The 20,857-nt window shown below is 57.2% G+C and overlaps 1 protein-coding gene across 4 annotated transcripts in view; it reads left to right on the forward strand.

The window, feature by feature from the left end:
* Positions 1-20,857, forward strand: part of CAMK2A (calcium/calmodulin dependent protein kinase II alpha) — a 32,943-nt gene that overhangs the window by 2,653 nt on the left and 9,433 nt on the right. For all 4 annotated transcript variants that reach the window (XM_005503395.4, XM_013367361.3, XM_005503396.4 and 1 more), the window contains exons 2-13: positions 3,173-3,267; positions 7,567-7,626; positions 11,428-11,482; positions 11,816-11,881; positions 13,345-13,417; positions 14,093-14,195; positions 14,749-14,832; positions 15,469-15,563; positions 15,979-16,101; positions 16,870-16,953; positions 18,185-18,227; positions 19,834-19,874. In XM_005503395.4, the coding sequence (XP_005503452.1) occupies positions 3,173-3,267; positions 7,567-7,626; positions 11,428-11,482; positions 11,816-11,881; positions 13,345-13,417; positions 14,093-14,195; positions 14,749-14,832; positions 15,469-15,563; positions 15,979-16,101; positions 16,870-16,953; positions 18,185-18,227; positions 19,834-19,874 (922 nt within the window). The remainder of the gene's footprint in view (positions 1-3,172; positions 3,268-7,566; positions 7,627-11,427; positions 11,483-11,815; positions 11,882-13,344; positions 13,418-14,092; positions 14,196-14,748; positions 14,833-15,468; positions 15,564-15,978; positions 16,102-16,869; positions 16,954-18,184; positions 18,228-19,833; positions 19,875-20,857) is intronic.

Here is a 20,857-nt window from a genome sequence, read left to right on the forward strand (position 1 = left end):
GGGCAAGCCAGGGGTTTAAGATGCCACACATCTAACAGTAGCATCATATTGGGGCTTCATGAGGGGCAGAGATGGGGAGGGGTGTCTGCAGAACCTGCCCATGGGACATCCCTGCACCCCGAGGCACGGGGAAGGCATCTGTCCCGAGCCGGGACACAGAGCCAGGGAAATCCTGCTCCTGTGGCAGCCCTGGCAAAGCTGAGCAAGTGAGGGGCTACTAGGATCCCCCCCGCAATCCCATGCTTGCAGGAGGGGACCAGAGTAATGGGGGGGATGGGGAGAGGGTCCTGCCCACGGCCCCCCAGGTAGGACAAACATGAAGTGCAGCTCCATCGGTGCCTCCAAATCCACCCCCGCAGCAGGTTCAGGGAGAGGTTGGAGATAATTACGGTGTCGAGTGTTACGACCAGCCCCTCCGCTCCTGGAGCTGCAGGAGAGGGGTTTTATTAAAAAGGAAAAAAAAAAAAAAACCAACAAAAAAAACCCAACAAAACCCCAACAACGTGGAGGAACAAAAAATCCCCAGCCCACACTCTTCTCTAGAAAGGAGATAAAATGCCTCAGAGGAGGAGGAGGTGTTGAAGGGAGGGAGGGCGGCAGCAGCGCAGCCCGGCGCTGGCAGGGAAGGTGTGAAAAAGGGAGAAGCATCCCGGTGGCAAAGCCGCTGCTCGGGCTGGTGGGGGTGGCCATGGGGCCAGGCACGGGGTCATGCTTGGCCTGGGGGACCAAGGGACAGGGGCTGCAAGGCTGGGACCATATCCAGGGCTTGGGGCTGGAGGGACAGGGCTGGCTGCTGGGCTGCAGGTCCAGTGTCACCCCAAAATGGCAGCTGTCGGGGGGTGCATGGACATGGTCCCTACCCATGGCCCTGCGGGTGGTGTGGCCATCCAGTGCTTGAACGGGGACATGCTGTCTCATCTGGGGTGAATGCCCCATCCCTGAGCTGCCACTAGGGATGGAGTCAGCCCCATCCAAATAGCCAGCGCCCCGGGAGGGAAGGGACCTGCACCGCTGCCCATGGCCAAGGAACAGGACACTTCTCCTTTCAAAGGGGTTTCTTGCACTAAGATGGGACTGAGCTCTCTTTCTGGCACCCCCTGCACTCCTGCACTGTCCCGCAAGCTCCTGGTGCAGGGAGGAGTGTTCACAGGAGAGGAGATGCTGGATACATATGGAGTCAAGGCGAGGTTTTCCCCCGGGCTGGGAAGATCCCATGCAGGGCTGGGAAGCACGGTAGCAGGCTGGCATGGGGGGCAGAGCTCGGCTGCTGTGAAACACCCATCAGAGTCAAACACCCAACAGGGGGTGTTCCCGGCCAGTGCAGACCCCCTGAAGAACCCGACCAGGTGGGGCCGTGGAGAGTGTGCTGTACCCCTGGGTGTCCTGCACCTGCACACATCACCTCGTGTCCCTGCCACCCTCCAGGCTTACAGGGTCTTGCTTGTGCTTCATGGAGTACAAATAGACACTTGCTTTCTGCTAAAAAGGTCCAGAGGAGCCCAAAGCAATGAATGCAGGTGGGGGTGCCACATCCCTCTTCTTGTGCCTCCCCCTTCCCTGCTGTTCACTTTACCTTGAATAAATGGATGAGTGAGCAGTTGTGGGCACTGGGACTAGGAGTGGCTGGGGGTCCTCAGCCTCTGGGGTGTCCAAGACACCTACATCCTTCCAACCCCATGTTGGGTCCTGCAGCAAAACCCTGCGGCTGGGGTAAGAAACACCGGGCCAGGATGGTGGGCACGGGGGCTTCTCTGCTTTCTGCACTCACTCCTGTGAGCTTTCCTGGCACTGCAAAAGCAGCATGTCTTTAGGTAAAAAGACGAAATTTGGGTGGGAGGGACCCACAGGAGCCCCCAAACCCTGCGCAGTGCAGGGCTCCTGGTGCGATGGGGAGAGCAGCACTGTGGGGCTGGCGATGGCTCCCATCTCCCCCATGCACAGCAAGCTGGATACAAAGTGTTTCTCCCCCATATTCCAATTAATCTCCCCCCCCAGAGTACAAGGCTGTTAATAAGTGGGCTCTTCAGCAGCCAGGATTACATGGCAGGTGGGGAAGCACCGGGATGTTGTTCCCCGGCTCCTGTCCGGCACGTGCCGTGAGCGATGCTCTGCACGGTGGTGCTGGGTGTGTGGGCTGCTGGCTCCGCCGGGGCTCCAGCCCCATCCCTCCGCACCCCGCCGCTCGTATGTTCTCCTAAAGATCACACGCAAACCCAAATTGCCCGTCTCCACCCGCCCCCACCAATAAAATCAATTATCCGCTGCTGCTTGCCAGCCTGAGGCCTTTTATTCCTCAGCAGGGAGTGGGAGCGGGGCAGCGGGGAACACGGGGAAGGTGGGGCGGGCGGTGGAATTGCTTTTGATAGTCGTTATTTTAGTGATTGGAAGGGTTTGGCAGGAAAGAGAACCTGGTACAAAGGTTGTGCTCAGCAGGGCTGGAGCGCGCGGGTGCGTGCGTGTGTGTGCAATGCTGCAGCTCCCAGCATTGCGCCGGCACGTGCTTTCAGTGCAACGAGCTGGCAGGGCTCAGGGTGTGCGGGATGGGGGCAGAGGGGCTTTTTTTGAGCATCCCAAGCACCCGTGCTTGCTTGCCTGCCAGGCCTCAGGAGGCCCCTGCACGTTGGCTCACACGTGTGCAAGCCACAGCAGCATGAGTCCCCATCCAGTTGGCTCCAGTGAGCCTTTTCTGCAGAGTCCCCTGGGCTGTCCCTGCTTGTGTGACAAGTTTGCAGCTGGGGGGGAACTTGCACTGCTCACCTGCTCCCACAGCTGGTGCTTGCACCTGCTTCTGTAAAGTGTTTCTGTGACTGCAAACTCTAGAGTGTGCAAAGAGACGCACATGGACCAAAGTGAAGCGGCTGAGTGCTGCATGGCAGCTGCAGCCAGCCTGGTGTCCCTTGGGAGCTGATACCCTGGGAAATCACTGTCCTGTCTCTCCCAGGGGGCAGGCAGGGCAGAGCTGGGGAGGGAGAGGAGGAAAGGTTACGCAATGCCCAGAGTGTCCCAGGGGAGCACAGAGAGGTCAATCCTGCATTCATCCCCAGGTGTACCTGTGCCTGTCCCCAGCATCCCTTGAGTCCGGGTCCCTTTCCCCGCAGGCATGTCAGGGCTGAGCAGTGCCCTTGCTTGAACCGAGCCCTTCACCTCTCCTTCTGGCTTCTTCTCTTTCCAGGGGTGCTTTCTCCATCGTCCGGAGATGCGTGAAGGTGTTGGCAGGACAAGAGTATGCGGCCAAGATCATCAACACCAAGAAGCTGTCTGCTCGAGGTAATGCTGGGTGCGTTTTTGTTGGGTGAGCGGGGTTTGCAGAGTGGGGAATTCATTGTCTCTGCACAGCACTAGGACAATGCCTTTAATGTGTTGCAATATGAGGGGTGTTTGATGTGCGGTGGGGAACCCCCTTAATCCCACCTGGTTTCCACTGCAGTACACACTGAGCTCCTTGGTGGATGGAGTGAGCATCCTGAGGTGACATCTTGGTGGCTGTTCACCCCATCCTGTCCGATCCTGGGGGTGCACCAGGGCTCTAGGGGGCTCCCAGACCCCGATCTGCCCAGGGAGCTGTAGGACCCCACGTTTCTCCCTGAGACCCCACTACCACCCTGCACGCCACATCACAGCAAAACCATGGTTATGGCCTTGCAGCAATTCTAACTACTGCCAGCTTTGGGCATTGGGTAGCACAGCTATTTCGGGAGCCTCACCTCCCTGAGAAGGCCCCCGCTGACCCCCATCCCCATTTCCAGGGGCTATGGGTTTCCTTACTCATGTACCTACATCAGCAAAATGGGAAGGTCCTTTGGGTGGGGGGCTAATTTTGTTTTTCTCTGGAGATGGGCTCTCACCCCTTGCTGCCATCTAATTATTCGCTCCGGTGGAGCACGCTGGCTGCTTTGCTGCAGAAGAGACGCTGGCAGGTCTGTCCTGGCTGGGCAAAGCTGAGGCACAAAAAAGCTTCAGCCAGCCCTTGCCCCAAGGCAGGGACCCCTCTGCCCCCCGGCATCTGTAAGAGGAGCTGTGAGAAGGAGGATGGAGAGGTTGAGACAGCAGCTGCCGTGTCCCCAGCTCCTCCTGGCTGGGAAGTGCAGAATGGGTGCCGGGAGCAAGCACCCTGCCGGGAGGGTTTAATTAACTCCCTCCCTCTGTTTCAATCCCTGATGCCATTGCTCACCTCCAAAGGCAAAAATGAAATGCAGAAAATAGTGACAAAACTCCTTTCTGACCTCAAATTAAACCACTGCTTTGCTGTCTCCCTCCTGCAGTGCTGCTGAAGCAGCTCAGCGTTGACACTGAGCCCCCCCAACACCAGCTCCTGCCCCTCTTTGGGAATGTGGACCATCCCCGTCCTCCAAGGCCGAAGGCTCCTGGGCAGCCGGGCAGGCGGTTCAGTGCAGCTGGCAGCGGGGGGGCAGCCAACGCCTGCAGCTTCTCAGGGCTGCCTGCAGGAGCAGATTGAGCCACCCTCCCCCTGCTTCCTCCTCCACTCTCCTGCTTCAGCAGTTTGTCCCTCACCATCCTCTTCTGGGGTTTGCACCGTCCCCGTCCCTGCAGCAGCTGTGTGTCCGTCTGTCCCCTGGAGAGACCTCGCCGGGGTGATTTTCCTTTCCCTGCTGGTTGAAATCACCAGCTGCTTTTGCTAACAGTCTTGAAAACCCCATGTCTGCAGTGGTGGCATGGGGGGCAGCACTTCCCCAGGCTGGGAGCAATCCCCAGAGAGACACATCTCCACCGGAATGTGCCACCAGCTTTGTCACATGCGAAGGAAGGACAGGGAGGGGTCAGGGGGAAGGTGAGAGGAGCTGCGAAACATCGCCAGGGTCTCTTCAGACATCTTGGTGGCTGCTGACATGGGTAGCCAGCAGGAGAAAAACTGTCATTTTTGGAGGAGAAATAGGGTTTGGGTCCCAGCAGCAGCTGGATTTGTGGGGCAGGAGAGGGGCCGTGGTCATGGCTTGCTGTCCCCTGCGGCACTGCGCTGTGAGGTAGACGTGCCATGTGGGTGGGAGGATGCTCTGACCCACAGCAGCCACCCCCAAAACTTGTCAGGGTCTCTCTGCCTCAGAGACATCTCCCTGTCCTTCTGTACATCTGTCTCTCTGCCTCACTGCTCTGGCAGAGCCATCCTGTCCACGTGCAAAGCCCCTGCAAGCTCTGTCCTGGAGATCTGTACAATCGGGGGGTTCCCCACCAGCCTGTTCCCCATGCAGGGGTTGCGTTCACGTGGTGCTTGGAGGAGAATGCAGACCTGGAGCTGCAGCCCTGGGCTCTGCCCCGCGCCCAGCCCATCCTTGCTGTGTGTTCCCAGCCGGGAAGCTCTGCCTGAGCGGGACCTACATAGGCTTAGGAAGAGCAAAGCGCCCAGCACACTCACTGCCTCTGCTCCATGGCCAGCAAGAGGCTCATTTCAGGCAGCTCTTCCTCTTGCTGAGCCTGTGGCACTGGGGCGAGTGATGGCCACCCTCCCTGGGACCTTTCCTACCGTGTGCTTGCACTCCGGAGTGTGCCAAGGGAAAGAGCTGGGGTGACCCAGGGCTGTGTCCCCAGGAACCACACACTCTCAGGCACAGCAGCTCCTCTGCACCCACACAGCTTGGCTCTTCAATGGCCAGCAGAAAGCAGGGGGGCTCGCCCTGCTGGGGCATCACTACTGGGAAGTCCCTGAAGGTCCATGGGCAGGGGTCCCCAGCCCTCACCCCACAGGGATAAACATCTTTCCCAGTCCCTGCTGGGTGCCACTGGGTCTCCAGTGCTGTCCCCTTCCCCATTGGAGGGATCCCTTCTCTGCCACCCTTTCAACCCCCTGAGCCATTTCCCATTTTGCCTGTTTTTCGCCGCTCTCCCACCCCCTCCCTGGCTTATCGAACCCCACCAGCCTCCCAGCGTTCCCCACCGAGCCGCCTGTGCTGGGCTTTGCCTTCGCAGGCATTTTGGTGGCGACAGATTGCAAAGGTACAAAGTGGAGGCAGCGGACGGGGGGGCTGCACAGCTCTGCTGCTGCCACAGCTCAGCTGGGGAGCCAGAACCAAGCCGTGGGGGTCGTGGTAGGGAAGAGATGGGGCAGCGGTATGCAGACCTCCATACTTGGGGGTCACATTCACCTCCCTTTCCTGTGAACTTTACTGGACACCAGCGATGCTGGCCTTCCCCACGAGGCATTTGGACCCAGCCTCCAGACTGCAGATGGGGAAACTGAGGCAGAGAGTGACAGTGACTCATCTGAGATCACTGCTGGGCAGAGGCAGAAGAAGAGGCAGAAAGCGGCTCTCCCATTCCCCAGAGAAGTGCTTGCCCCACTGGTCACACTGTCCCTCCATCCTGTCTCTCTCCTCCACCCCACAAGGGACTTTGGTTCCAAAAAGCAACAGCATAAACCCCAACCTCCCCCCGCCACCTCATCCCACCCTGGAGAGATTCCCCCAGCATCGGGGAAACACTGCGGGGAGCTGAACGAGACCACCAAGGCTGTCCCAGCCTTCAGCTCACGGATCCCAGCACAGGCTGCAAAACTCACCCTGAGTCCTGGGGTCACTCACTGGTGCTGAGCCCCGCAGCCGCTGGACAGGGGATGCTGAGCCCTGGGTAAGGCTCCAGCCCCTGCAGGAAGGGGGCTGCGTTGCCTTCGCATCTAGGCGGTTGGAGACACCCAGGTTGGGTTCGATGCAGAGCGAGACTCTGGGGTGTGAACCTGCAAGGTAACAGCGATAGCGCTGAGAGACGAGCATCCCTAATTATATCCTCGCTTCTCCCGGCTGCCAGGTTTCTGCCTCCACACATGGAAGCTCCGTGCAGGGTGGCTGGGTCAGGTATGAGGAGGGAGAAAAGCACAGAGACAGGAAAAAAGAAACAAAATTATTTGAAAATTAATTTTGAGTTCCCCCAGAGTGGAGGCTTTTTTGGCTCAACTCGCTTTGCCCAGAGCTCTGTTTTCTCACATCCCTGAGCCTGGCAAAAGCCAGGGAGAGGGACCCGTGTTGCCTGTTTGGAGACAGTGAAGCGAAGTTTCAGAGCCAGGGTTTTGTGATATAGGAGAGCAAAGACCTGATGTGAAATGGCTGGCGATGGAGAGGGAGGGTGAAGCAGATAGCCCCATTACAGCTTGACATCTCTCACTGGTCGGCACCATCTTTGACTGTTCAAATTGTACCACGCAGGGCCAGAAATGTCCTTGCTGCTTGCCTGTGCTTGGCTGAACAAGAGAAAACTGAGCAGGCGTTGCTGGCAGTGATAACTCAGGCAGCTCTGGGGTATTCGGGAGATGATCAGGGGTTGTTCAGCAAAGAGGAAAGAGAGAGGAGGGTGAGGGATTATCCAAAGCTCAGCACTGTCCATGGCATCAATGCCTGGGGGCTTGTCTGGGGGGCTTCATCCGTGCTGGGATATCATCCCTCTCACCCTGATTCTGAACGTGTCCCCAGACCTGTTATTCTTTAGCAGAAAAAAAAAAAGGATGAGTTTGGTCCTTGCTAATGGCTCTGTCCCCCGAAGGTTTCCCATGCTGGCAGCTCCTTCAACAGAGCAATTTATTCCCTTCCCCAAACCCTAATTTAGGGCTGTTGCCTCTTTCAGATCACCAGAAGCTGGAAAGAGAAGCTCGGATCTGCCGCCTCCTGAAGCACCCCAACATCGGTAAGCATGCTCCGCTCACCCCCATGTGCCAGCCAAGGAGCTGGGCAAATCTGCCAGTGCTCCATGCCCAGCTCCACTGCCCGCCTGTCCCCCTGTGTCCCTGCCAGTGCTGGGGTGTCCCCATCAATGACTGAGCCCTGCCCAGGGCAGCACAGGCTGTTTGTCCTTCCCTTGCACGCCAGTTACTACCCCAGAGATGAAGAAGGAACTTGGCAACAACCCACCCAACACCATCCCTCCTCATCCTCATGAGAGGCAACATCCTCAGTCAGGGTCGTGAGTAGAAAGGCCCCCGCTGAGCACGGGGGGATGAAGTCGGTCCTACCTAACCCCAGGGAGAAGCAGGGCCCCAGTAGGCTGCAAGGGACTATTTTTACTCCTCTCCCCCCTCTCGGGTGCTGTATTCCTCTGCATGCTCCAAAAAGCGGCTGCAGCTCAGAGCAGCAGCAGCAGCGCGGGGCGTGTAGGAGGAGCGATGGCGGGGGGAAGCGAAGACTTTCCCACCGACTGTCCATCTGAGAGTAGCCTCCTTCGGAAAAGCTGTTTCAGGAAAACTCCTGAGCCCCTGCAAAAGACAAAAATAGGCCAGAAGGAGAAAGAGAGAAGGGAGGGGAAAAAAACTGCAGTAAAAAAAAAAAATCCCAAACCCCATTCTTGAGAGTGATGCTGGTGCGGGTTGTGGGTCCCTGGGGATGGTCTGGCAGTGCCTCGGGTCATTGGTCTGGGGATGAACCCCCTCTCCCCTCTGTGGCACGCTGGGATGTGCCAACCCTGGTGGGATCCTGCAGCTTTTCGGAAAGCATTTGGGGGTAGGACAGGAGCTCTGCAGCCCTCACATCCCACAGACAGGTTTCCCCTTTGGCTGGGGTCCTCCCTGCCCTCCTCACTGCTCCCAGCGTCCTGGATCCGTCCCTCCCCAGGAACTGCTGCAAGCAGATCCAGGGTGCCAGACCCAGGGCCACCGGGACCAGACATATAAATAAGGTAGTTCGGAAAAAGCCTGTCAGCTTCCATCCGCCTCAGGCACACGGCGGTGTGGCAGGTCTGCCCTGCATTGCTGGGGCACCGGACCCCACAGCATCTGTTTGTCATCCTTTCCCCGCTTCTGCCCCACACAGGAGCTGCCTCCCTGGGTCGGAGCAGCAGCCAGGGTCCTTCCTCTGCACTAAAATACACGTGGGGATTCCTGACACCTGAAGGAAATATGCTGCAAAGTGCATGAATCACAATAAATGCTAAAAACTGAGGAATCCACCCCGGAAAGACTTGCAGAATAGTAGCTGGGCCATGCAGACGGAGCTCCCAGCCTGGCCCCAGATTTTCCTTACCACTGTCTCCTTCCCTTTGCTCTTCACCACCTGCCTGTGGGGCTGGTGGGGTCTCCGGGGACAGAAACACCTTGTCCTGTGGTTCAGCCCCCCCGCACCTTTCCCCCCATCCCTGCACCACGGCAGTGTTTGGCTGGGACCTGCAGAGATGGCAGGCTTGGAGTAACCCTGCTGCATAGGGCTGGAAGGGGTTAACAGCATGAGATCCCAACGAGCCCAATTTGCTATTTATACCCAGAAGGCACTTTTCTACCCCCTCCCCCCCGCCCTCCGACTCCGCACCCTCTTCCCCCACTGCTCCTGCTGCCTGGAATTTGGGCTCGCAGCTTCCCTTGCATGCAGCGCAAAGCGGCTAATTACCCAGCCGAGAGCTGGAACGAGCTGTGCTGCTGCAGACCAGCCGTAACGAGAGGAAGAGGAGCCACCACTGGCACGGGCAAGGCAAGACAAGGCACAAAATCCTCCTCCACCCTCCCTGGTGCTGAGGGGCTTTTCTGACTCCTCACATTTTCTGTGCAGTGAGGTGGGGTCCCTCTGGCTCCCCAGGAGAATGATGTGCTGCAGCAGGGGAGCTTGGGGTAACGAACCTGTGCTTTGCACAGAAAAGCCATGTCGAGGGCAGGTCTGGATCCCCAGGACCCCACGGCACATCCAGGGCACCAGGTGGTGGGTTAGGGAGAGTTGCCATTTCCCAAAGCTGTGAGTCTTTGCAGGGAAGTCTTGCTTTATCGAGGAAACTTAGGTTACACTTAGTCCTGGAATTTTAGCTCCAGGTACCCTCAGTCCCAGAGCTGTATCCTGCTTCTGCCTTGGCTCTGGGTGCTGAGCTGAAGTGGTTTGGCTGTCACAGCTCTTCCTGACTATGGTCAGCAACAGATACTTTCAGGACCAGGCTATATTTAGAGCATCTGCTCCTTCTTATACCTTCTCAGATCCTGGCAGCCACGGGCATTGGGACTTCCCCCAAGCAGGGGATGTATCCGGACCATCTGCCTATGGTTATGCTAGCCCTGTCCACACCGAATTCACCAATCCCCCTCTGAGCACTTGGGCTCCTGCAGGATTCCAGGCACAATACCCCAAATCCCTCTTGGGTGAGATAAAACAGGAGGAAATGTGTTTCTTCCAGCAGACGAAGGCAGAAAAGCTGGGATTATGTGTCGGAGAAAAACAGGGACCAGATAGCTGTGTTGGAGTGCAGGGGATGTCTATGGTGACCAGCAGCTGGGAAAGGTAACCAGGGAATAAGATGAGAAAATTATGTCAGTAGACAAGACCACAGCAAAGACCAAGAGGAAAGATGCTGACCGGCTCCGTAACCCTCCTCTGCCACTCGCTCTGGCCAGGGTGACGTGATGCTGCTGGCAGCGTGTCCTCAACAGCGCCTGGATCTGCTCACCAAGCTTGGAGGGAGGGGTAGGACCAATTAAGTTGTGTTTGCTGGCCTGGGAGATAAAAGCAACGCAGCACAGAGTCTGCATTCAACACTGAGGCTTGTTATCTCCCCCAGCTCAGACTCAAGTCTGGAGGATGTTTCCATACAGGGTTCATGTGATTTAGCTGTGGTAAAATGGACTAGGAACAAAAATTCACACTAAATCATTCACTTGAATGTCTTATTTTCTTCTCTGGCTTCCAAAGATCTCAAAGATGTTGAAAGTTGTATTGGGCTGAAACCAGGTGAGCAGAGAGGAAAGGTTAAATATATACAGTGTGGGCCAGGGGATGCTGGACCAGTCTTTATTTATACATCCTACCTGCTTCTGTGCCTGTCACCTGGCTGCACATGTGCCTGCTAAGCCATGAGCAGGGATCTAAGCCTGAATAACCACAGCCCAGCTGCAGGGTGGGAGTTCGCTCCTGGCTGTACCTGGCGAGACAAGCCCAAGGGGAGAGGGTGCCCCTGGAGTGATGTGTGGGGTGAGATACCAGCCCTGTGGGAGGAGACGGGGGAAGCGCTTCCTCCAAGGGAAACTCATCCCGCGGTGATTCCTGGGTATCCCCAACCTGAGACCTCACAAGGAGAAAATGAAGGTCACGAGCAGAAAATAAAAACAGTCCCATGGGTGCCAGGGCTGGCAGCCCAGCGTCCTGGCTGAGCTCTCCCTGCGCCTGGGCACCTCTCCCGATGGGGTGAGGGCTGGGCTGGGGGCACCCGCAGCCTGTCTGGCACCCAAGATAGCCCAGCAGCTGCCTGGGACCTCGGCCAGGCACCAGCCCCAAGCAGTCCCTGATTTGGACATGACCTTTGAGCCTTACACTACTGTCCAAGCCTGGGGCCACAGCTGGGGTCCCCCATCAAGTGGGGACCCCCCTATCCCAGCCAACAGCAGTAGCAAGAGGAGGAGGGAGGAGGAATAGCCCCACTCTGCCCTTCCCCAGCTCCTGCCTGTGCCCAAAGGGGAGCAGAGGCATTCCTGGGGAGTGAGGTGGGATCCTGGTGTACCCCGTAACCCTTGTGTCTCTGCTGCAGTGAGGCTCCACGATAGCATCTCCGAAGAGGGCCACCACTACCTGATATTTGACCTGTGAGTAATGGTTAAATGTATCTCTGAGCCCACCGCCAGCTGCACGCTTCCACCCGGGGCAATGCACCCTGCACCCTGCACTCGCAGCCCCCCGCAGGCTTCCCCCATCCTCCACCTCTCCCAAGACTTTCTTAGGCAGGGTTTAAACCAAGCTTGTGTCCCCCAAGCCAGGCAGCGGGAAGGCCCCTGCCCTGTACCGCAAATGCTCCCCCCATGCGTGGTGCAGCAGCATTTAAGGGGGGTTTGCCAGGGTTGAGCATGCTGTAAATCAATCCAGCTCCCTTGCGTGCCATGCTGAGATGACTGAGTGTGACTGTCCCCGTTTTCTTGCAGGGTCACCGGCGGGGAGCTTTTTGAGGACATTGTGGCCAGGGAATACTACAGCGAAGCAGATGCCAGGTGAGCAGGGACACGCGCCAGGCCACAGAGGGGACAGCAGTTGTCTCCTTCTCCCGAGAGCTGCTCCCTCCCAGGGTCCTACATGTCTGGCTTTCTGCAGCATAAGCTCCTTGCATGCTGGGCGGTGTCTTACAACTGCTCTACAGCACATCCTCATAAACCAGATGTGTAGTGCCAAAAGGAAAAAAGCTCTTTTTAACTCATTCAGCTCCTGTGCCAAGAAGTGTGTGTGTTACGGCACGGCCAGTCCTCCCCTGCAACCCCGCAGCTGCCGGCCACCGCTTGCAGCATCCTCTTTCCCCGGGCTGGTGGCACAACTGGCTCCTGACCTCCCTGCAAAGGAGGGGGGACAGTGTGGGTCCCTGGATGGGGGACAGCAGGTGTCCCTGGGCTGGCAGTAGGGAATCCCAGGCTGGAGCATGATAGCACAGGCACTCAGCAGTTCTCACCTTTTTGCCTTGCAGCTGCATTTCAGTAATTTTCAAGTGTTTCTGTGGTATTTAGCACTTGAAAGCACTAAGGAGGAGCAGTCACGATGGGCTGGGTGGGAGGATGTGCTGGAGCTCTGCTCCCTCTCAGGCTCCCACTGGCGCTTTCCAGGTTCCCTGCAGCAGAGGCAGGGGGCTGGATACCATTTCAGGTCCTTGCAGCTCAGCCGGGAGACAGCATGAGCCTCATATTGTTGATCCGGTCCTCTCCAGTCTCCAGATATCACTGTGCCTCTTGGCTTTGCCCCTCTGAGTGAGGCATAGCCCATGCAGACATCCAGTGGGGATGGTAAGCTCCACGCTATATCTGTCTGCATGAAAATATCCCTTATTTCTAGGCAGAAGGCAGTCTCATTTAATGGGCTGCCTGCACTGAATCCACTTACAACCCATCCACTTATTAGTGTCATACAAATAAAATAAAATACATGTAAATAAAGACCTTCTGCCTTGCACACAGCTGTTTTGGAGCAGAAGTGATCATCGCCTCAGTCTTTTTCCCTTCCTCTCTCACGCATGCAGCAGAGCTGGGGTTTAATGAACTAGATATAAAGCGAACAGACACAACAAGAGGCACCCGTGTTAACGGAGCTGGGGACATGGGGCTGAAATGAAGGCTGGCTCTACGTCTGAGGAGCACATCTGCTCTGCCTGGGTTTGCAGACCACATCTGGGCTGGCATTGCATGTCCACCACCACTCCCCAGCTCCCCATTGTTGGTTCTGTGGGGACCCCATGGGCTCCAACATAGCCCCTGTGCTCCTGCTCACTGTGACTGGGTATCCAACAGCTCTGCTGGGGTCTTGCTGGGCTATGACTGCTCTGTGTGTGTGAGTGGCTTTTGGTGGAGGGGGATGCTGGTGGGAAGCACAATGGGGATGGGTCAGGGGGGGGTGCAATGCAGCTGAGCAGAAGTGTCTAAGGAAACTCTGCCTCACCAGAAACTTGTGCTCAGCTTTCTCCTCTCTCCCACAGCCACTGCATCCAGCAGATCCTGGAGGCCGTCCTGCATTGCCACCAGATGGGGGTGGTCCACCGGGATCTGAAGGTAGGAGCTGCAGGGGAAGGGCCTGTAGGAGGACATGGGGGCTCCATCTATGATGCAAAACCCTGTGGAGTGATGCCCAGGGTCCTCCAGGGCAGCTGAAACACAACAGGGAGGAGTGACGTGTAGGAGCTCCTGGAAAGCCCCAGAGCAAAGATCAGCTCCGGGGTGAAACAATATGATGGAGGGGGTATAGGGAGGTTCTTGTAGAATCACAGAATCATTTTGGTTGGAAAAGACCCTCAAGATCATAGAGTCTAACTGGTTACCTAACACTGGCACTAAACCATATCCCTAAGAATCTCATGTCTGTGTCTTTTAAACCCCTTCAGGGATGGTGACTCCACCAGTGCCCTGGGCAGCCTGTTCTGAAGACTGATAACCCTTTCCACAAAGAATTTTTTTCCAATATCCAGTCTAAACCTCCATGGCACAACTTGAGGCCATTTCCTCTTGTGCTATCCCTTGTTATCTGGGAGAAGAGAGCAACACCCTCCATGCATTGTAGTTCATGATCCTCTAAGGATTCATGGACATCATGACACGCAGCAGGATAAACCAGTCAGGGAGCGTATCTAGAGCCCTGACCTTCCTCCGTGCTGTGCTGGATAGCTCCCCCACAACAGCAGAGCCCAGGGGGGGCTTTCATCTCTCTCCAACCCCCATCTCCTCCTGCAGCCTGAGAACCTGCTGCTGGCATCCAAGCTGAAGGGTGCTGCCGTCAAGCTGGCTGACTTTGGCCTTGCCATTGAGGTGGAGGGGGACCAGCAAGCATGGTTTGGTGAGTAGGACTGGTCCAAAGTGGGGCATCCTCCAGCCCTACGTGGTGTGTTTGGTCGGGGGTGCTCCAGGAGGGGCACACATTCCCAGGACCTGAATCCTGGGTTATGAGAGCACCCGAGCAGCACCAGCCTGGGAAACACAGAGGAGGAAGATGTTGATGGCTCCAGCTGTGCCCCTAGAAACAGCCTGGTATTGATCCAGGGCACAGGCAAACAGCTCCAGAGGGAGTGGGTGAGTCATCAGGATGCCCTGGAGAGCTGGACAAGCTGGTGGCGGGGTCAAACACAGGGGAGGAAAGCCTCTTTCACGTGCTGGAGGTGTATGGCAGAGCACCCCAGCCCTCTGCACAGGCCTGGGATTTGGCTGCTCTTGCTGGCCGCTGGCAGAAAGCTGCAGTTTGCTCTGCTCTTGAGCGTCATAGAGGTTTCTCGGGGGAGGGTGCCTGTCCTGCTGGGTCACTGTGTGCCAGGACCAGGGCTCTCGGCTCTTGTGGTGCCTGGCCAGCACCAGGGGCTGCCCGCTGGCACTGTGTGACAGGCTGTCTGTCCCAGGTTTCGCTGGCACCCCAGGATACCTCTCCCCCGAGGTGCTCCGGAAGGATCCCTATGGCAAAGCTGTGGACCTGTGGGCTTGCGGTAAGTCCAAGTGGGGCTAAAGTACCGGATACAGCTTGGGCTGGTCCGTGTGGGATGTGGTGGGCTGTTCATTCAGCATGTTCTGAATTGCAGTCACTAGACATGTCTGGAGGAGGTCAGGGAGGAGAGTTTACCTGAGATGGAGGTGGCATAGTACCCTGGGCTATCCACAGAGAAACATCCTCTTTCCCAGTCCAGTGGCACCCTTCTTTGGAGGATCAGCCTCCTTGCTATGCACCCAGACCCCCTAGAAAAGGGAGATGCTGGCCCTTGTCCCCTGTGGTGCCCTTGGACTCAGGTGATGGCTCCACATAGCTGCAGCCATAGGGAAGCCTTCTTCCACCCGTGATGGAGAGGAGGCATCATCCAGCCCTGCTGGGACACCCAGCCTGAGGCTGTGTGTGTTGGCTGCCAGCCCCATATGTCTGGATCAGCCACATATCTCTCCAGCCACTGAGCACCTCAGCATGGAGATGGACCCACCAGCGAGTCTTCTGCTTTTTAAGCAGGGAGCAAATCCTCCATTTCCCCTAATTTCTCAATTTCTCTGCTTGAGTTGGGCCAGTTCCCAGGTTGGTTCTGCTTATACCTCCAGCAGTGAACTTTCACTGATCCCATGTCTTGTCTCCTGAGCAGGCGTGATCCTCTACATCCTGCTGGTTGGGTACCCACCCTTTTGGGATGAAGACCAGCACCGACTCTACCAGCAGATCAAGGCTGGGGCTTATGATGTGAGTGGGTTTGTCTTGTTTCCCCCTTTCACAGTCTCCCCCCTCTCCTACCATCCCTGTCTTGGAGACTGCTGCTCTAGAAGAGTAACCAGGACAAATTCAGACAGATGGGAGCAAGTTTCTTTCCTCTGCTCTTGTCACAGGGGTTAGCCAAGCTGTCATGCCCAGGTGCACACAATGGCACATTTCAGGTCTACTTTGCAGGACAGATAGGTCTTGTCCTTGACCTTCCACCTTTCTCTTTCCATGCTTGCTCTCCAGTTTTCCATCTGGAAACTCAAGTTGCTGCTGTCTCTCCAACCTGTCCCATGGACAGGAGCAAAGGGTTTCAAGAGAAGCAGCCGAAGTGCGAAGAGACTTCTGCTCCTTCCCTTGCTTCCTGCCATCTCTCATCCTGGTCTATTTGCTTTTGCAGTTCCCCTCCCCTGAGTGGGACACGGTCACTCCTGAAGCAAAAGATCTCATCAACAAGATGTTGACCATAAACCCATCCAAGCGCATCACAGCAGCAGAGGCTCTGAAGCATCCCTGGATATCAGTGAGTTTGGTGGCACTTACTTGTTGGGGTTGAAGGTCTAGAGATGTGGGAGTTCACGGGACGGGAACATCTCACTGGGGAGCAGGTGTTATCAAACATGCTGTCGGCTCTTTTCTCCAGCCCAGGAAGATGGTTCCTGGCATGATTCCTCCCAGTGCTCTCAGAGCAGCCTTTTCCCCAAGGCTTTACAGCAGAGAAAAGCCCAGAGTGTGAATGCAAACAGCATGTCCTGGAGGAGCTGGTGGTGGGAGGGACACACATTCCCAGCTCTGGTTGGGCCAGGCTGGTTTCTTGCTGTCACACTGCACTGGGGGGACCTTTTCTTGGGGTAGGTGGGAGCTGGTTTGTGTTTATCCATCCATACACCCCAGCAGAAATCTCCCCTCACTCCTCACTGCACCCCACTGCTCCAGCTGCCAATTTTCACTCTGAATCAGCTCCTAAAGGCAGGAGGAGTCCACAGGCTTAACCCTGGGACCCCACACCACCTGCAAACCCTGAGCACGTGCTAAATGTGGGCAGTCAGTCAAGGGGTTAATTCAAGGGGCAGCCAGTTCTCCCTGCAACCCCCCCACCATCAGAGCAGATCCTGCTCACTCCAGAGCTGTGATCTGTTGCTGCCTATTAAAATTCTGTCTGCTGCTGCAGACAGTTCTGGCCCATGTTCTGGCTGCAGGAGATGGCACATGGGTGCGTGTGTGAGAGGGGGGGCTGGGGGACCCCCTTCCCCCTTGGCGCCGGCTCTGAGCTGGGTCTCTCTCCTCCCAGCACCGTGCCACCGTGGCATCATGCATGCACAGACAGGAGACGGTGGACTGTCTGAAGAAGTTCAATGCCCGGAGGAAGCTGAAGGTAACTCTTATGCTCTTCAAGCTGACTGCAAGATGCATGATCAGGTCGTTGAGAGGTTTGTTCCCTGAGTGGGAAAGGACAGGGTGGTGTCCCTGGGTCAGCAGTACGGGGGTGATGGGCAGTTGGGGATCCCTGTTGTGAAGGAAGCAAAAGAGACCGAGCGGGATGGTGGCTGCATCTGGCTGGGGTTCCCAAGTGCTTAGAGGAATGCCGTGGTGAAGGGAAGCACTGAATCACACAGATGCTGGGCATTGGGTTGAGGACTTTCCCACTGGAGGCAGTGTCAAGAAAGCTCCTCTTTGGAGCAGGACATGGATCTGAGAGGCAGAGAGGGACCCCTTTGCCTGATGACCAAACCACTTTGCAGTGAAAGAACAAAGTGACCCACAGACAGGCAAAATGCTCTGGCTCACCCACACCAGCAGCCTCGGAGTGGGCTCTAGGAATCATGATGCCTCCTCCAGAGCTGGTGGCACAGACTGGGACAGCTCTGATCTGTACCGCCGTCAGAGCCATCAGCGCTCCAGGCCTGAACGCAACGTGGCACAGAGCGGTACAGCTGCAGGCTACTAATAACATTATCAAGAAAAGAAACTGGCTATAAACTATTATTACTTTTCAGCTAGACAAGTAATCAAATTAGTTCAGGCATACACTTCAAAATACTAATCCATTACTGTAAGCAATTAGTCCAAACTAATCTCATTATACGCAGAGCAACTAGTTAGTAGAGTCAGCTGGAAAAGGGGAAGCGTTTTTATGAACATTATTTTGCGCTGGTGATCTTTGCGTGGCTCCCATGAAAAATCTCTGCCCTGCTGCTCTTAGCTGGCATGGCTTTAATTGCAATTAAATCCGGTTCCGCTCCCGGTGGCTCCCCTCGCCGCCAGCTGCCAGGCCTGGTCAGCGGAGTCATGCTACATCTAGGGCAGGGCCCAACAAGACCAAAATGCACCCTGGGTGTATTTAATATCCCTTTAATCTTGGAGGTAAGGCAATTTCAGAGAATGCAACCCAATGCCCTGGCTTTGGGGATACGGGGTCAGGTACCAAGGGCTGCTTTTGATGTCAGGAGGAGAATATCACCACGTGGGCCAGTTTCCTTCCAGTAAAGTGGCCGGGGGACAGGTGATAGGCAGAGCTTTCCTCTGCGAGGGCTGGGGGAAGAGGTGAGGGTGCGGGGGGGCCAGGGCCCAGCATGCCCTTTCCTTCTGCCTTCTGTGTCTTTCAGGGAGCCATCCTCACCACCATGCTAGCCACCAGGAACTTCTCCGGTAGGTGCTGTCTCTGGGACTTTGCCTTCTTGTCTTGCAGGGTGCCCAGGACAAACCCGTAGGGTCCCTGGAGAGTCAGCTTCACCCCCAGGTCTCGTGGGGGTTCTGAGTTTGCAGTCTGGTGCCCCTGGGGCTGTGGTGTTGGGTGGTGGTCTGGGCCAGGTCACCTGGCTGCTGGCTTAGGATGCAAGAGAAAAGGTGTCTGGCTGAGGTGCAGTGGTTCCCAGAGGTTTAGGTTTTTGGGGTTTGTATGCGCCCACCCGTCTGGATCATGCCAGGGTGGGGACATGGGTGCTGGGGGTGGCCAGGGCTCAAGGAAGCCAGTTCTATGGACTCCTGGAGACATTTGTGGCTGCAGGAGAGCATCATCTGCACCAGGAAAGTGTCAGAAAGGTCCCTGGGCGGCACTGCAGGCAGATGGCAGTGGGGTCCCTTGGGTGCCTCCTGCCTTGCCCTCCCTGCAGCTGGGATTTCACAGGCAGGGACCAGCGAGTTCAAGTGGTTCCCAGGCACAGCACCAAAGAGAAGCCGGGTGACTGCAGGGCTCATCTGCTTACTGTCATCTCCAGCCCTCCCCAGCGCTTGGGGTGGCCTTGGCAGAGGTGACAAACCAGCCAAGCCCAGCATGCCAGCTGAGGGGGCTGGTGGCATCTGTTTGGTGTTAAGCGGGTGTTCCGGGGTGCTTTGCTATGGTGCCTCAGGAGTCAGGTGTAGTTGGTGGGCAGGGGGGAGATGGAGGGATGATGGCCTGGCCAGGTGCTGGAGGAGAGGGCCATGGCCAGGGTTGGTATCTACATTTGTCGTGGGGGGATCGTGCTGACATATTTAGCACTTGTGGGCAGTGAGGGGGGCTGGAGGAGTCCAGCAGCTGGGGGGATCTGGTGTCAGGCCCTGCGCTGGCTGACACAGCGGACATGAAGCATGAAAGAGCAGGAAATTCAAAAGCATCTATTGTAGTGCTGCTCGTCCCACGCGCAGCCCGGGGGTTCGCTGGTTCCTCTGCCCAGGAGCACTGAGAGGCTGGTGGGTGATGGGATCCCATGTGGGGCTGAGCCCCACAGATCCCACCCTGCTCCAGAGGGACAGGGGGAGCAGGGTGTCTGCACAGCCCAGGGGGCTGTGGCAGTGCCAGCAGCAGTAGGTGGGCACTGAGGAAGGCATCTGCTTTTCATCATTGTCAAAATGTGGGCTGCAGCTGTTGGGCTGGCGGGCTGGCGGCACATGATCCCCCGGCAGCATGGGGCTAAAATTAGAGGGCGGCAGGCGGGCAGCCCATTCCACCGCGCCGTGCTCGGTCACCAGCACCCCCCAGCCGGAGCCTGCCTGCCGCCGGACAGCCCCACCGGCCCCCTCCGAGCCACCCCGAGGACTCAGCGTGACGTTAGGAGACTGGTCATGCCTCTGGCTGGGAGCTGCTGGGGCAGGACGGGACGGTGTCAGCGAGGTCACCCCTGAGCTCCCGGGGGTTGCTGGAGAGAGGACGAAAGCCACCAGCTGGTCCCGTGGGGTCCTACCACTCTGCCGCCCGGCACCATGCTGCTGATCCTCGGCCTCCTGGTCTTGGTGCCTTGCCTGGCTCTCCTAACCTCCTTCCTCCTCTCTCCAGGAGGCAAAAGTGGTGGCAACAAGAAGAATGATGGCGTGAAGGTAAGCCCCCCGCTCCCCATCCTCTCCCACCTGCCCTGCCGCTGCTGGGGAGGTGATGGGGGTCTCCATGCTGTGCCAGGGGTCTCCATACTGTGCCAGCGGTCCCCGTGACACCTTGCGCTTTAAAGGGCAGCTGTTGGCCCAGCTGTCCCGTTGTGTCCCTGTGCCACCAGCTCGGTTCTTTCCAGGACAGGAGGCTTTGCAGTGCAGCGAGTGAGGGGAGCAGGCTGGTGCTGGAGCAGTGCGTGGGGGGAATTCACTGCTGTTTCGTTGCCTGCAAAATGTGCTCACCCCTTGCTGCCCCCGGGGAAGTGGAGCAGCTGGGTGAGGAGAGGGGACAGGGGACAAAGAGAGGCAGCTTTGCAGCCTGGAGCCACTGCATCAGCCTGGCAGCAGCCATCTGGTGAGATGGGCGACCACATCTCCCGCTCGCCCCGGCACATGTCCCGCTGCCATGGGGGCTGTGGCTGGTGTGGCTGGACTTGCCCCAGAGCTCCTGCCCCATCCTGTCCCCAAGGGCTGGTGTGCTGCTGGGGGGCACATGGTGCCTTTAACCCTCTCAGTTGCACTGCCAGCCCCCTGTGCCCAGTGTGGACAGAGCAGATGAACTTGGTGATGTTTGACAGAGCAAATGGCTTGGTGATGCTCTAAAAACAAGCCGGTGCTTGGTGGACCTAGTTTCTCAGGCTGCAGAGTCCTCAGGTGGGGCCATGGGTCTTCTCTAGGACAAAGTGGCTCCTGGAGACAGCAAAATCCTGCTGCTGAGCAGTTTCTTCTGGTGATACGGAGATGTGGTGGTTAGTGAGCTCTGTCAAACTCCTCCTGAAGGAAGGGATGGCCCATGTGAGGGTCTTTCTCTCCTTCCCTGTTCCCTTCATGAGTACAAGTGATCACCCAGCAGGGCAGAGCTGACGTGGTCACATCCCCCATCGCAGGGCAAGGTGCAAGGTGTCAGGCAGAACTTTAGGACCCCAACAGCAGCA

This window comes from Columba livia, chromosome 14 (genome assembly GCF_036013475.1).
Source record: "Columba livia isolate bColLiv1 breed racing homer chromosome 14, bColLiv1.pat.W.v2, whole genome shotgun sequence".
NCBI classification, from domain to species: Eukaryota; Metazoa; Chordata; class Aves; order Columbiformes; family Columbidae; genus Columba; species Columba livia.